At 44.0% G+C, this 15,443-nt stretch overlaps 1 protein-coding gene across 8 annotated transcripts in view; it reads left to right on the top strand.

Annotated features, from left to right (window-relative positions):
- LOC110982623 (uncharacterized) overlaps nucleotides 1–15,443 on the top strand; it is a 64,534-nt gene that overhangs the window by 36,645 nt on the left and 12,446 nt on the right. For 4 of the 8 annotated variants that reach the window (XM_087136623.1, XM_087136620.1, XM_087136619.1 and 1 more), the window contains exons 36-52: nucleotides 37–174; nucleotides 1,371–1,505; nucleotides 2,991–3,134; nucleotides 3,777–3,911; nucleotides 5,697–5,828; nucleotides 5,991–6,074; nucleotides 7,431–7,676; nucleotides 7,936–8,139; nucleotides 8,705–8,911; nucleotides 9,354–9,509; nucleotides 10,477–10,659; nucleotides 11,537–11,692; nucleotides 11,920–12,069; nucleotides 12,463–12,642; nucleotides 13,306–13,452; nucleotides 14,631–14,789; nucleotides 15,196–15,348. In XM_087136623.1, the coding sequence (XP_086992749.1) occupies nucleotides 37–174; nucleotides 1,371–1,505; nucleotides 2,991–3,134; nucleotides 3,777–3,911; nucleotides 5,697–5,828; nucleotides 5,991–6,074; nucleotides 7,431–7,676; nucleotides 7,936–8,139; nucleotides 8,705–8,911; nucleotides 9,354–9,509; nucleotides 10,477–10,659; nucleotides 11,537–11,692; nucleotides 11,920–12,069; nucleotides 12,463–12,642; nucleotides 13,306–13,452; nucleotides 14,631–14,789; nucleotides 15,196–15,348 (2,709 nt within the window). The remainder of the gene's footprint in view (nucleotides 1–36; nucleotides 175–1,370; nucleotides 1,506–2,990; nucleotides 3,135–3,776; nucleotides 3,912–5,696; nucleotides 5,829–5,990; nucleotides 6,075–7,430; nucleotides 7,677–7,935; nucleotides 8,140–8,704; nucleotides 8,912–9,353; nucleotides 9,510–10,476; nucleotides 10,660–11,536; nucleotides 11,693–11,919; nucleotides 12,070–12,462; nucleotides 12,643–13,305; nucleotides 13,453–14,630; nucleotides 14,790–15,195; nucleotides 15,349–15,443) is intronic. The other 4 variants (XM_087136621.1, XM_087136622.1, XM_087136624.1 and 1 more) reach the window with 4 other exon arrangements.

Here is a 15,443-nt window from a genome sequence, read left to right as displayed (position 1 = left end):
TACTTTACATGAATGGTTTCTTAATGTTCTCTGCAGATGTGAATGAGTGTGACACCCCGCAAATCTGTGGCACATTTGGTATTTGCTTGAACACTGTGGGAAGTTACTTCTGTGAGACCATTAATTTAGAGTGTGTCGAAGGCTTCAGGCTTGCACCAGACTTGCAGTGCGTAGGTGCGTAAACCAGCCAGAAACTACCAGTGGCTTTTCTTTTGTTTGATCTTTTGTCATTTTTTTTGCCAAATGCAGTGTTGATCATTGAAAGCGTACTCAATGACCCGTCTGACCCAACCTAACAAAATGAGTCACAAGTTGCCAGAGCCTTGAGATAATTTCAAGAATCCAAAGAATCTTACAGAGTGTGTTGAAATCAGTCAGATTCCTCAAGATTTTTCACCCAGATAATGTCCCATTTCATCAGGATGTCAAAACTGGGATATATGTCAAAACGAAGACCTCAGTTTGCCCATTATAACCAAAATTAAAAGATGCACTTTAAACAAGACTCTTTTAAATTGGGATCAAGTCACACTTGTGGTTCCAGGAGCAATACTTCCCCCCTCCCCCCAAAAAAATCACTGTGCACTGCTAAAATGGCAGGTCATACCTGTCATGGTGAAGAAAATATGTTGAACAAATGTACCAGGAGTTGAGAATAAGGACAGGTGGATCCAAAAGCAAAGGTGCGTTTGGACACCTTTATCAAGCATTTCTACATCTTCAGCAGTTCTGTGTGTCGGGTATCATTTTCGTCTCTCAACCTTGTTGAATTGGCCCAGGTCATGTCTTGTCACAAAGTCCCAGGTCATGTCTTGTCACAAAGTCTCAGGTCATGTCTTGTCGCAAAGTCCCAGGTCATGTCTTGTTACAAAGTCTGCATTTCAGGCATCGTGCCCTTTACCTCAACATTCTTGCCAGACTAGAAACGTGATCCAACCACATGATCAATTGCTATCAGTTAACCTCTTCAGGGTAGGATTTTTTGACTGTGACTGCTGGGCTTTGGTATGCCCTGAATGGAGGGTTTTGTCCAGCAGCAGGCCCCATTGAACCAGCAGCTGTATAGTGAATAGACTGTATGTGTGGTATGCACTAATCCTCACACAACAGTGCGGTAGTAGCAGTCCTCCGTAGAGAAGGGGTTAACCCCCTAAGTCTTGGGACTTTATTTATGAAAATTCTCCACTGCATTATAAACACCAGTGAGCACAATCTTCAAGATAACCAACCAGGAGGCTTATGGCTTGACTGGATGCTAGCCCCTTTAAGGCCCCCAGTAGGTTTCAGCTGACTTGGCAGGGGCAGGGCCGAGACAGAGTTGTTCAAATCCTGAATATTCTGGCATTTGGATTTTCGTTTCTTGTCAACAGACATAGACGAGTGCTCTGAAACTCCAGACATTTGTGGTCCCGGGAACTCATGCACCAACCAACGAGGCAGCTATATCTGTCTCATTGTAGACTGTGGCACTGGCTACATCAAGAACGAGAATGGCTCCTGCACCGGTAAGAGCTTACCTTATTTCAGAAATCCAATGGATATCAGTATTTGTATCAAATGTTTCTGATTGCCTTAGAAAGGAGGAACTGGCCTATGTTATAATTCCGCTGCCAGAATTTAAACAAAAATGATGCACTGGCCAGATGCAGTGGACAGGTGGTGTGCATGCATTACATACCAATCTTCAACCAACCGGGTGTCCTGAATCACTACATGCACTTGTTTGTCAAGCTTAGAAAAATACATGTGGATGTGGTGCCACTGCAGTTACGGCATCTCCTCTGATTACTCTTCCAGAAGCTTACCGATAAAGAACCTTATGCCATTTTTGGGGTTTTCCATACTTTTTGTTCATTATTAATAGACTGAAATTTCTTCAGACTGACTCCTGCAAACTTGATGGCCCATTTGTTTCATAAGGACCTGGATCGTGATCAGTGATCCCAATGCTGGTTCGCACCATCCATTAGGCGAGTTCTGGGGTCTGTAAATCACTGACCACAATCCAGATCTTTGTGAAACAAATAAACCGAATGAACCCAAACCGAATGAACCTTTTTTTTAACCCCCATCCCCGAAGGTGCAATTTCATCTCCAGTAGATCCTGTTGCATTGAGCACAGTATGGGCTTCAAAGGTGAAGATGCTGAAAATGAAGACAGATAGATGGTTTCTGGCTATTAAACATGGTTCCTTTTTGGCTGTACTGGGCGCATCATTGGTAGAACCGCAAATACAGAGAAAAGTCCCAAGTTGTTCAGCTTCTCTGAGGACTGTTGTGCTCATTGGTACCATGTTGTTAATAGTTTCTATGGCTGCATTTGTGCTTGTTAACCCCTTCGCGCCGGGAAGCAGCTAGAGCCGCCATAAAAATTGAGATACTCAGCCCGCTTGTCAGCTATTATTCTCGGCCCACGCTCGAGCGAACACGGTGAAAGAAGGCAGACCCTGGCTCTTGCATACATGGTGATTGGCCTTTGTGTATAGCCCAGAAATGAAAATAGTCCCCACTTTGAAAAGAGGCAACGGGAACGTGGAAGCGTGAGTAGAGCCGCGTGCCACAAAACAATCAGCCTTTTCACTGTGTAATTCAAAGCTTGCAGAGCACGCAGGGCCACAAAGCGAGAATTTGCGGTTTGGCAGGTGGCCTTCGTGGCCAAGCGAGGCTGGAATTCTCGGAGTCCGCTTTTGGAAAGAAATTCCCGTCGTCAAGGGGTTAACATGATTACAGCCCTGAGCAACTAAACAGCAGGAGTGTGACCTTAAAGGCTATGCAAGCAAGAGTGTACTTTCAATCAGATAAGTACTCTTACCATCGCATCATTCTTTTAGGCTGGCAGAAAGGTATCTGTTGATTGTTATGCGGTGTGAAGCGTGAGCAGTGTGCATGCAGCATTTCCTGCTCTCGGAGTGTCGAGAGCAATGCTTACAAAAGTAGCCATCATGTTCATCAGGGATTTTTTGGTGTGTACATTTGTAATCTGTCACCAGACGTGGACGAATGCAAGGATGCGAACACCTGCGAAGAGGGCAAGACCTGTATGAACACCCCTGGAGGTTACGCCTGCACAATCACCGCCTGTGAGGACGGCTACCGTGCTACGATGGACCCATCAGGGGGGCTTCAGTGCATTGGTAAGGGAGTGGCTCGATAGCGGGGAGAAGGTCTGTAACTTGAGGGATGCTTCTCCTCGCAAACTCTCAGGAGTCCACAAACATGCACAAAGTATATCAGCGATGGACAAACCTCCCAAAGTTTGCACTTCATAGTTGAATTAGTTGCTCAGGGAGGGTTGCTCCTTGCTTGGGAGCTCTGTGCACTCCAAACCACTCACCTTGCTCTTGTGTTGGCTGTCACTCAGAATATGATCAGGAGCTTTTTTAGTATTAGGAACTCCAAGCTGTTTTGGGGGGCGGTAATGTACAGAACATCACAGGAGTAAATAGTTCTCACACTAACAAAATACCACAGCGTGCAATCAAGGTAGACCTTCAGTGTATGTCATTCATAGTATGAGGAGGATTTGAATGGTGTTGTGTCCCACACCTTGTAGCTACTGAATAGCTTGGTCTTGCCATCCATTTGCTGGCAGGATGTTTCTGCTGATTCTAGGGGCTTCCCAGTGGTTCACTGGTCCCGTTGGCATCAGGTATAGTCCCCACCATTCAAGTTCATTGATTTCTCTTCAGTTGAACTTGGTCTCGAAATTTCTCTTTTGGTTTAGACGAGTCTGGTCGTCTGCACACTCAGATTGCTTGTCGTTTCTCTCTGTACAGACATTGATGAATGCAATGAAACTCCAGACGTATGCGGTCCAGGGAACCTTTGTGCAAACGCACCAGGGAGCTACTTCTGTGCCATTGTTGATTGTGGACTTGGCTTCTTCAAAGATGAGAACGGCAGTTGTGTCGGTAAGAAAAGTTCTTGCCACCTCAAACAAATCAGCGTTTTGCACATACTGTTTTTTTATCTAAAAATTACCTCCCTTTATAGGAACTGATTTAACCTGAACCACTTTGCACCAGGCCATTATCAGTGTTCAAGCTGCTGGGCCGGGCGCTTTTCCCCTTTTTTTTTCTGTTTCTAAAATTCTTCAAAAATTTATATCTTCATTTACTGCACGTGTACACCCAAAAGAATGACCGTCCTGTGTCAACTCTAATCTGACAGGCAACCTCCATTAACATTTGAGTATTACAGCCACGCATGCTGCCAAATAAAGAGCCCCCATTCTGCAGTGTTGCATAATTTCCTCTTTGTTCCGGGAATCAGCCCTGGACGGCCGCTGTTGCTATGCAAAACGTCTGGGCCATGCATGAGGGTGAACGGGGCCATTCAATGGGCACACTGGCACAGTTGACACTGCACAATGTGGCCAGATTCCATGAATGCTCAGTGGTATTGTATCGCTAATTGCTGGAGCACGTGCTTTTGTCCATGCTGATAATCTGCTGGCGCTGGGAGCGGCAAACAATGGTACTGTTTCAAAAAACAATAACGGATTATTTAAATATAAATATATGTTGGGTTAGGGCAAAAGCTGTATTTATATGACAGATCAACTCTGCCAATGGCCAGCACCCTACACTGACAGTGTGTGAACCTTCATTGGCAAGTCCCAGCAGCTTGGTCTTTTCTTTCCAAGTTCAGTCATCCCGACCATGAATAAAGGCCCAGTTTTCCAATCCAGTTAACCCATTGTTGCACATCAATGATGGACTTGCCTTCGCTGATGGCCCAAACAGGTAACTGACAGCAAGTAGACTTTTCAAAAATGCCCGCAACATTTTTTTTAAAAAGAAAATTCCGATTTCTGGAATGCCGGTCTCGTGGGCCACACACCATGTCTCTGGTACTGGGCACCCCGGTGCAAAGTGGTTAATAAAAGAATAAATGTTTGATGGAACACTTTTTAAGTAGTACATGAAAACTGAATAGAGGCCTGGCAGAGATGAAACTTTTCCACTGTAACATGTCATTCCATTAAACTAAATGGTCTTGCTTGAAACTTTAAACAAGTTTTGGAGAGAAGGCAATAAATGAACAGTCACAAATGTCGTCTCTCTTTGGCAGAAATACATGGACTTAGACTAATAGGTTGGCTGGATAAAATGTTCAGAATTGAGTTTTGACATTAAAAAATACTGGTCACATGGAGCAGTGTTAGATTGTGTGCATAAGAGCAGTGTTGTGTGCCATATGCCCATGGCATGACTGAGTCTCGCCCCAGATGGGGGCCAACTACCTCTGTATACTTGGCCCCTCGACTACCCGCCCAAATGTGGAGACTCATGAAAAAGTTTCCTGTGAGCCCCATTTGTCTTAAACGGCTTCATTCACCCCATCTGGTCATTAATTCATCAATATGGATGATTTTCCTTTTGTCCTTGTCGGGGAAATGTTGGTTTCTATTTGGTCGTCTCAACACAGCCATTCTTTTGCAACAGCGATTCCTTTTTTCATTTTTTGACGGGTGATACACACTGTCGAAATCTGTTTGGTCAAGGAACCAGACAGTGATAAACATGGTGATCCCAACTGCTGTTTTATCAGTGACTTTGTATCACCCTTAATGAAGCCTTGTGTATGCGTGAGCACTATGATAGTGTTGAAAAAACAGCCGTCTGGTATTGCGCGTTCTTGTCATGCAATGCTTGTCTGTGCAATCAGGTCACTTGTCATTTCTCTTTAAATAGACATTGATGAATGCGCTGATGCGGGCATTTGTGGTGCAGAGGGCTTGTGCGAAAACGTGCCAGGTACCTATGCATGTCTTATCATAGACTGTGCACCAGGTTTCCGCGTGGAAGTCAACGGCAGTTGTGTCGGTAAGAAACTATTTTGTCACCTCAAACAAATGAAAGGTCGTACCCTAATTTTTTTTTCGTCGTCAAAAAGCTTCCTTAGACAAAATTTCTCAAAGGGACATGAAAATATTTGGGAAGTAAATCATGACACTTGACCTCATTTTTTAATCATGTCTGCTCCAGATATCAATGAATGTGAAGAATTTGACGGCGTCTGTGAATTCTCACAAGTTTGTGTCAACAATGAAGGCAGTTACACGTGTGTTGGTAAGTTCTCTTTCCTTCAAACTGAAGAGTTTCTTATTCTGGATAATTTTATTTATGTCAAGCATAGAATAGTGTGGTGTTTCCACATTCTTCAGTAGCCTAGTATTCTGCATTATTGTCATCAGTCTGATTGGTTGAGGCATTTCGATGACCTCTTGAAAATGTATAAGGGTGTGTAGCTCTCATGAAGACATGTGTTGCCTTCATTGTCCACCTGTACCTCACTGGTTACATTCTAAGTGAAAAACAAATAAAAATTCTCGTGCGCATTGGATAGTCTTCTTTTGACATCCAGTCATAAGCTATTCAAATGAACTCGGGGGCAAGATTTTTCTGGATTTGTCGGTATTTCCAGAGTTTTTGTAAAATGAATTGAGGATATGTGGATTCCTGTTTGGCATGGCTTTGCTGAAATAGAATGTATTGTTACCTGAATTTCGTAAGAAAGCAAATGCAAGACTTGTGAAAGTTGATGTTTAGATAGTGTGCATTCTTGTGCTGTTACTCTTACTGGAGTGCAGTAGATTGCCACTGAACTGTGGGGGTAGCGTGGTGTCTGCATTGCGCACCTTAATTCGAGATTGATCTTCATTCACTTTTCATGTTATTGGTACTGTGGCTTCTTCAAGCGGCTTTTGTTTTCTGTTTACAAAGTGTGGGGCACAGAATTTCTTGGCATGGTTCAGGCAGGTGCATTTATTGCAAGTACTTTCTGTAATGAATTATGAGGTTGCCTGATATACGGTGCATTGAGTTACTTCCCCGACCTCACTCATGCAACTGTGGCTGCATTTGATTTAACACTCGCATGATTTCTCGTGCTTTCTAGGCCCTAGCCCAATTGAGTAAACTGACCCACCTAGCTTGGGTACTGAGGGGAGTATCTAACAGTATAAATATTAAAAAAGCATGGTGGCTCAGTCGAACAATGAAAAGGAAACTTGACATTGTTGTAAACAGTGTGCCGTTGTAAACAATTGTACAATTGTTGCAAATTGGGTATATTCAATATACTATATTGACTCAAATTGAGCAAAAATCTGTGAAAGAAAGGCCGGCAGTGTATTTGTGCGGATGTCCATTGAGTTTAACAGTCCCAATTCATTATTCAATTGAATCACTGCATGACCTCTTGACCCAGTCAGGGCAGCTTGAGTAACCCGAGATCAGTCATCATTCAGATTATGCATGAACATTTGTAGCTTTGACTCAAGTCAGGGTGAGTATGAGAGAAGTAATCAAAGTAAATAAATATACGTGCACAGCTGCAAGCATCTGTTTAAATGGACTGCCCCTCGAGAAAAAAATTTCTCAAAAAAATTTAGCCCCTGCTTCACTCTGCCTTTCAATCATTAGACCATCCAGGACGCTGCAGCCTACCCCTGGTGACTGGCCGATGCCGAGGACGGTTCCGCAAGTTCGGCTTCAACGTTGGGACAGCAGCATGTGAGGAGTTCATCTATGGAGGCTGCCACGGCAATGACAACCGCTTTGACACAATGGATGCCTGCCGGAAGGCCTGCGAAGACCAACCCTCCGTCGGGGGTGGCGATCCGATGGTTGGACCGGCTGAACCACTCCAGCCCATCGTTAACACCTCTGGTAAGGATGAAGCAAAAAACTCTCAAGGAGACGCATGAATGTGGTTCCGAAATGTGGGCAAGTTGGAACAATGACAGTAGTTAACTATAGCTTAACCAATCAAAAGTCATTGTGCAAGTTTTTCATTTGTCTTTGTAGAACCACATGGGAATAAATGGTGATGGATGCTTTTCTCAATTTGTTGCTGCTGAGTTTAATGACTGCAACTCTCATGTTCTTCCATTTCATTAATTTCTTTATTTCTTCTTTAATATTTCAGCTATCTGCCGGCTTCCACTAGAAACAGGCCAGTGCCGTGGCTACTTTCCGAAGTTTGGATACGTGCCAGAATCCCAAACTTGCGAGGAGTTCATATACGGCGGCTGTGACGGCAACCAGAACAGGTTTGACACTCGGGAAGAGTGTATGCAGCAGTGTGGAGAGCTAGCTATTGTGGTTTCTCCCGATGAAGTGCCTTTACCAGGTAATGCGATTTGCCCTGTCTGTTTTGTTGCAAGAGGTCAACAAATATTGCCATGGTTACAGAGTGTGTATAGTGAGTTACATGTTTGCCACCTTGTGTTCTTGATACTCAAGAAACTTGGTGGTTGCATGGTCATCCAGGGTCTTGTTAAGTTTAAAAAATCAGCACACGGCAGAGAACGTGAAACTGAAATCATACTCTGGAATAGAACGGAACGATTCTTATGCATATAACATTAGTTGTGCCAAGCAGATTCATAGAACTGCACACATATGGTCGTCTGTGACAGGTTTTGGAAAAGACAAACTCGTCAATGTATCCATGCACTTTCATAACTGACTTTGTTTCAAAGGCCCAACCCTTTGAGGAAAAAAAGTTGAAACTGAATAGAAATTCATGCGTTTGTTTAAACTGTAACAAAATGCTCTAAGTTTTTTGAATAAAATTACAAACCATCAGTGATGGATTTCTTTAAGGAGATTCTCTGCAGCCGTTCAGATTTTGAGATTCCGGGTGTAATCATTTGGGTAAGTCAGGCCGTTCCTTTCGTCTTCATGCAATCCAGAGCTTTGCAAGCTGCCACTGATGTCGGGCATGTGTGAGGCCTACATGCCTATGTTTGGCTACATTCCTGGAACGGGAGAGTGCGAGCAGTTCATCTACGGCGGCTGCGGGGGAAACGTCAACAGGTTTGCGACCGTGGAGGAGTGCACGCAAGTCTGTGGGTCCATCCCTCGTGGTGTGCCCCCCATCATCCCCAAGAAGTACCCAGGTGAGATGCATGGGGCCCTTCCTGACACCATTCAAGTGGATCATTCAACTGTTACTGCCCACTTTCCGTGATAAACCGATACAGTTATGTGACATTTTCTGGCGTGCAATGTGAGTCTCAGTCTTTTGGATTATGTAGAGGACAATCTGTACTATGAGAAAACGTTTCATTTCTCCTATTTTGGCTACTTCTTGATTTGTGAGCCTCTAATGTACAACTTTTTTTGGCTTGAGTGGTGCCTTCCAGTGTGTTAGCAATGCTAGAATTGTCTTGCATCCCAGTGCATTAAGTTCTTGTTTAACTGTGGCACCAAGGGAAAGGCATTGCGTATCCTGTCGGTCCTCTCATAGGCCAAGTACAGGCACTGATTCTTTTTTTTACGCTACCATCCAAGTGTTCTCAAAGACCTCCCATTTGAAGCAGCACATTTTCCTATCTCCAGGTGTGAAGATGGGCCAGTGCCTGCCCTACATTGATGATAATGGCCCCTGTGAGCGGGAGTGTCTTGGGGATGATGCCGACTGCCCTGGTAACCGCCTCTGCTGCTTCAATGGGTGTGGCTTCCAGTGCACGCCCTTCACCCTCGAGGAGCCTCCAGGTACTAGACTCTGTCATTTTTGTAATAAGTGGCTACTTCCATTTTTTTCAGGGATGGGAGGAAGAGGAAGGGTCTAGTTGCAAGACAGCAGTTAGCTGTCAACTTTGTTGTGTGATTGAAGTAGTAGCCTTCCAGGGTGGTACGGATGGCTCATGTGTGAAGCGCATGCCTCGCCTCTCACCATTGTTGTCTTCAGTTCAATTCCTGGCCTAGGTCACACATGAGCAGAGTTGTTCCTAGGTTCTTTCCTGTGCCGCAAGGGCTTTTCTCTGGGTTCTGCAGTTTTCCCCCTTCCGTATAAATCAACTGTCTTCCTGTGCCCTGCGGTCAATTATGCATTGTCTAGCTTGACTATGTTGGAGTTGCATCCCTCGTAATTCAGCCTCGTGATAGCGAGTAAAGATGATTAATCCATGGAAAGGACTAACTGCTCTTGATTATGTGAGATTCTTTTGGGTGTTTTTCAACTTAAGGCTCAGACTTAAAGTCACCCACCGTTGTCGTTATTGCATTTGACTTGGGCTTGACCATAATATTGTCTTCAGTATATAGAAGAAGAGAATACTTTAATTATTCTATGGCAGGGCCAGTGCATTAACCCAAATATGGTCAGTCCTCCAACGGGTGAAAAATTGTGGTTCAGTAGCGTCAATGTACCAAAGTTTTGCTTCACATGAGTTACTTCATTGCAGTATCATTTGGGGCTGTATGTAAACAGTTATTCAAGTTCTATTTTTTGTTGTTTCTGTAAAAAGGACGAGTCTTACTTTAAGGCCAAAAATGTGAGTGGTTCATATTTGTGACAGGGCACAAATAAAGATTTTCATCACAGTTTGATCACATCATGAAGGTTAACAAGTGGAACCATTACCAACCTTTGAGGACGAACAACTGATAAGGAAAAGTCCTTTGTCTTTGTGAACAGACCGATAGTTTTCCTTCCTCCCCCCTCCCATGAAATTTGTAGAGCCAAAGGAGGGGACCTGCCCCCCTGTCCTCCCTGGAGAGAACTTGAACTGTGACTATGACCAAGTTGTGACCGAGTGTTACTATGACTACAACTGCGAGGGGTCAATGAAGTGCTGCGAAGACGGCTGCAACTCCATCTGTGTCTTGCCAATGGGAATGGTGGATCCCATCCTGCCACCCAGTAAGTCTTGCCACCCTTGTGGTTTTTTATATTAAGCTGGACTTGTTCATAGCGAATCCCAACTTTTTTTGGTTTTTGTTTTGTATTCCAATTGAAGATTGGAACAGAAGTTAAGATGCTTGCTTTGTTATGCACAAAAGTCTGACTTCTAACCTCCCAGAATTTTACCTTGCCATCCTAAATTTTCTTCACATCTGCGGACATTTTCTTGGTTATGTTTGAAGTGCATTTTTTTTTTCACTCTATCAAAGAACCTTGCAGGTTGTAAGATCCTGCAAATGCCATTTTTTCTAAGACCAGTTTAAACTAGAGTATATGCTCACTCTGACTAGTATTCTAAGTCGTTTGAGTTGATAGAAAGCAGTGATGTGACAGATTCTTTCCTACTTGAGTTGAATTTGGCAACAGAAGTTTGAACCTCATGTTCTTGGGACCTCTCCTTTAAAATTCCCCCACAATGTGGCACATGACAGCAATGGCACTGTAGAAGCCAATCTGTGACGTAAATGAAGTTGAGTTTTTGCACGCAGTACTTCACGATTCTCCAAAAGTAGCAATGGCATTGCAGTTAACAAGCCCAAGAAAATCTCTGGAGAGAGGACATGAAAATAAGTCTAGTTTCAGAGGTGGAAGAGGAGGCCATTGAATCAGGTTGGGACCGATTGTCCCTACACATAGGTCAGCTTGGATGGGATCTGCCACTAGGTGGCAAGAGAGAATTACTTGGCCAACCCATTTCCATACAGTTGTTTAGTTTGAAACTCTCATATTTAGATCATAAAGCAATCAGTTCGCTGGTCTTTTCTCAAACCCTCAATGAAAATGAAATACGCCAGTGCTGGTTAGTACAACCTCTCCTGCTTAACACTGCATCCAGATAAGCCCAAGGTTGGCCTATGCCCGATAGTGGACATGACGACGATGGCCGGTGCCTGCGTGAACGAGTGCTTCGACGACTACTCCTGCCCCCTTGACCAAAAGTGTTGCAGCAATGGCTGTGGCCAACAGTGCATGCCGGCGTACAACCCCATCGGTAGGTTTGTCAGAGCAATCATTTCTGTACCCTCCGTTGCTCCGGATACTAAGACCATCCCCATAGAACGTGACATACTTTGGCACGCTGTCAAACACATTTTCACGCTTGTATTAATTACAACCACAAAGTGACCAGCAGCATCGCTGGCATCGTACATGTATCCAATGGTGTAACTGATTAAAATGCAAGCAGTGAAGCCAACTTTGATTACGCTATCTTGGCAGTGCATAATTACGGTGAGTGCCCACCAATGACGGAAGTGGGTACCTGCCCGGAAGAATGCGTGGAGGACTCGGACTGCGAGGCAGACAACATCTGCTGCTTCACTGGTTGCGGACGCGTCTGTACCTACGCAGTTATCGTGGAACCTCTGCGTAAGTCACTTCATTTACCTTTAAACAGCAAACGTTAGATAAGATATCTGGACAATGTGTAGCAATGTGCTTTGGAAAAAAAAATACAAAACAGAAACAAACAGTGGTGTGGAAATTCCAAAAGCTGAATTTTGACAAGCTCAGTGATATGGAGATCATAGAGAAAGAAGTTCTTGAAACTGATTTAGAGATGTGAATGCTACCAGTAGACAATACTCTGCGTTGATTGAGCAGAAAATGTACACTCCGATCAGTCAGTTGAAGTCAGACCAACTGAAGAAAATGACTTATGCGAGTCATAAAATGTTTTGTTTGCACTGTCATGTTTTACATCAGAGAGTACTGAGTTCATAATGGCCAGTTTCCCGTCCATGTTTCTATGACCTCAAATAGCACCTGACCCGGGTCAGTGCCCCCTACTGCCCGAGTTGGCTGTGGGTCCCTGTGCCAACTTCTGCCAGTACGACTACGACTGTGCCAAGGGGGAGCGGTGTTGCAGCAATGGCTGCGGCTATGAGTGTATGGCAGCCATAGATGTTGGGCCAGTTGAGCCCCAGCCTGAGCCAGAGCCAGGTAAGACACTGATTTTCATTTTGAGGGGGGGGTTTAATAAGAAGAAGAGTCAAATTTAAGGTCGGAGTCCTTTGTTGTGATAGAAGTGACAGGACCTTCACAACTGACTGATTCAACTTTGCAGTGTGGAAGCAGTGTGGCTAATAGTGTAACCACATTGTCTACATAATGTTTGGATTTCATTTCACTAAAATTACATTTAGTGACCATGCCTAGAATGAACCGTGTATGAAATGTACAGACGTACAGTTTCACCTGAGTCTCTCAGCATTGCAGTGGAGTCTGTCACTCATCACAGGTCCCATTATAAGTCCTTTTACTAGACCGTGAACAAAGTCAAAGGAATGCTTTTGTCACAGTTCCATTTGTGACTTGACTTGACTGGTTGTTTTGTGGTGGCCTCGTGATGAACATGCACGGACTTGCAGAGACTTTCTGTAAATTTGACTACAATGCTGGAGTCTCAAAATGAGAGCATGAAGCATCAAGTGCATTGCCTGTTAACTTCAACCCTGTGACCTCTAAAATTTCATTAGCTCCATGCCTCTTAATGTAAGCAACAAACTTGCCGATTTTGATCATTACTAAATAATACTGAGAAAAAACCCTTTAAGCTGACATTGTAGTCGTATTGCTGCAAATTAATGGCTTTTCTGCCCGTAGCCCAACCCAAGCCAGGTGAGTGCCCCGCCCTAGTGCAGGGCTTCTTTGCAATCTGCGTAGAACTGTGCAACAGTGACCAGAGCTGCCTGGGAAGCCAGAAGTGCTGTTCCAACGGCTGCGGGAGGCAGTGCATGGAGCCGTTGATACGTACGTCGGACTATTTGGCTGGAAGTCATCCGATCACTCATTCGCATTTCTTGTGTATACATTGGTGGCCGTCATTGGCGACATATCCAGCAGGAGAGGGGTGAAGGGGAAGGCAGAGGAAGATCTGTTTAGGGGGAGGAAGTTCCTTTTGAAACATGTCTATTTTCATTTTAGGCATTGAAAGCACAAGCATTTAAGAATGGCACTTGCACCTTTCTATTGGGGGTTCATCCAGAGATAAAACAATTTGGACAATTGTATTTGACAAAAATTCATTTAGCCACACCTCCCACCCAAGCCCTAGATACCCCACTGCCGCACATGTTTCCTGCCATGCCATACGTTAAATACTCCCACTGTGTGGTTGTATCCATTTCAAGGGTAAGCTTGGGATCCCACAATCTGTGTCGATCTCTTTGCCGGTCCCCTGTAATCACTTAATCCAAATGTTTCTAACATTTCTGTCAACTACAGACAATTCTCTTCCGGTGTTGGAAAGGGCTCATTGTCTTCACTAATGGATCATCTAGCACATCCCATCTTTCTCTATTTCTCACTTCATGGTTGAACTCATCTTTAACAATTGTTAACACTTGAAGCCTTTTCAGATTCACAGGACTCGGATTATCTCCATTTTAAGCCCATCCAAATTCTAATTTGTTGTTCATCTGCAATCAGATAGCAATGATGCGCTGTTTTCATTGTAATACTTGGACATGGTTCACAAGAAGTTGTTCAAATTGTTGTTCAGATTGAGAACATTGACTCTGATTGGTTCATGTAGCAGTGTTTGTTTCAGTATCCGAAGCATCGAAAGTCTGAAGAGGCGTTGATGTTTCATCGTCAGTCCCATTTTTGTGAGTGAGTTCAGTTGAGAACTGTTGGTCAGCCATCAGTGAATTACTGGAATACCTGGGCCTATATTAATAAAACAATGGAAGGGAATTGAAGTCAAACTGTTGTTAAGAATGATTGCAAAACCATCTGGCCCTAGCTCCTTGTGTATTACAATACACCTGTCGCATAATCAATCAGTGATGCACACATTGTCTGTTGACTGGTCTCCATACTATAGTCAGACCATCATAAAAAATGTGGTTGACCATACAGTTCTTGGTCCAAACCCACTCTATATTGCACTTGGTTCTAACCACCAGACTTTCTCTGTGCATGCACAGCTCCTGTTAAGCCCGGCCAGTGCCCAGTCCTCGATCCGGGCCTGTCTTGTTTCTCCTTTGCTGCTGTCATCGAATGCACGGAGGACAATGACTGTGAAGGCCCCATGAAGTGCTGCGATATGTTGTGCGACAGTCGCTTGTGCACACTTCCTGTCTCCCGTATGTTTAAATTGGAGTGGAGTCTTCTCACATAATTAATCATCTCTGACGAGAGATAACCCTGTAATATACCTAGTGTGTGTTTCTTTGGCAAAGGTGCTCTGTGCTGATAAAAAACGATGCACCTTTGTGTTAATGCTCCCAAGCTTCACAGTTCCTTAAAGCTAGTTGTCATACTAATGCTAAATTTCATACCATTGTGTAATGTACTCATCAAAATCCTTTGAATCTCTCACACAATGTAATCTGGACATTTTTCATTCAGCGTGTCCTGTGCAGTGACACATTAAAATTTTGTGTCAGTGAAATTATCTGTTCCTTTCTACAAAAAAGTGTTCAGTTCGGTCTTGTTTTCTCCCATAGTTCTGTAGTTTAATGTGCGCTTTAAAATCCTCTCGCCACACAGCCCCTCCCAGCCCGCCCAAGCCCGGAGAGTGCCCAGTTGTGGAATCTGGTGGCTTTGGTATATGTGTCCAAGAATGTAACGACGATAGCAGTTGTGCTGGTGATCAGAAATGTTGTACCAGTGGCTGTGGAAGAACCTGCATGGATCCAATCAGTATGCATGTTTTAAATGAGATTTCTTATAAACAGTATGAGATTTGTCTTGCTTCAACTGTTCTGCCACACAGGTGAATTCGTCGTAAGTTTTGA

The sequence above is a fragment of the Acanthaster planci genome, linkage group LG05 (assembly GCF_054643075.1).
Source record: "Acanthaster planci isolate LZ-2023a linkage group LG05, COTS_SCS, whole genome shotgun sequence".
Classification (NCBI taxonomy): Eukaryota; Metazoa; Echinodermata; class Asteroidea; order Valvatida; family Acanthasteridae; genus Acanthaster; species Acanthaster planci.
Note: the sequence above shows the minus strand (reverse complement) of the source record. Positions and strands in the feature narration are given on the sequence as shown.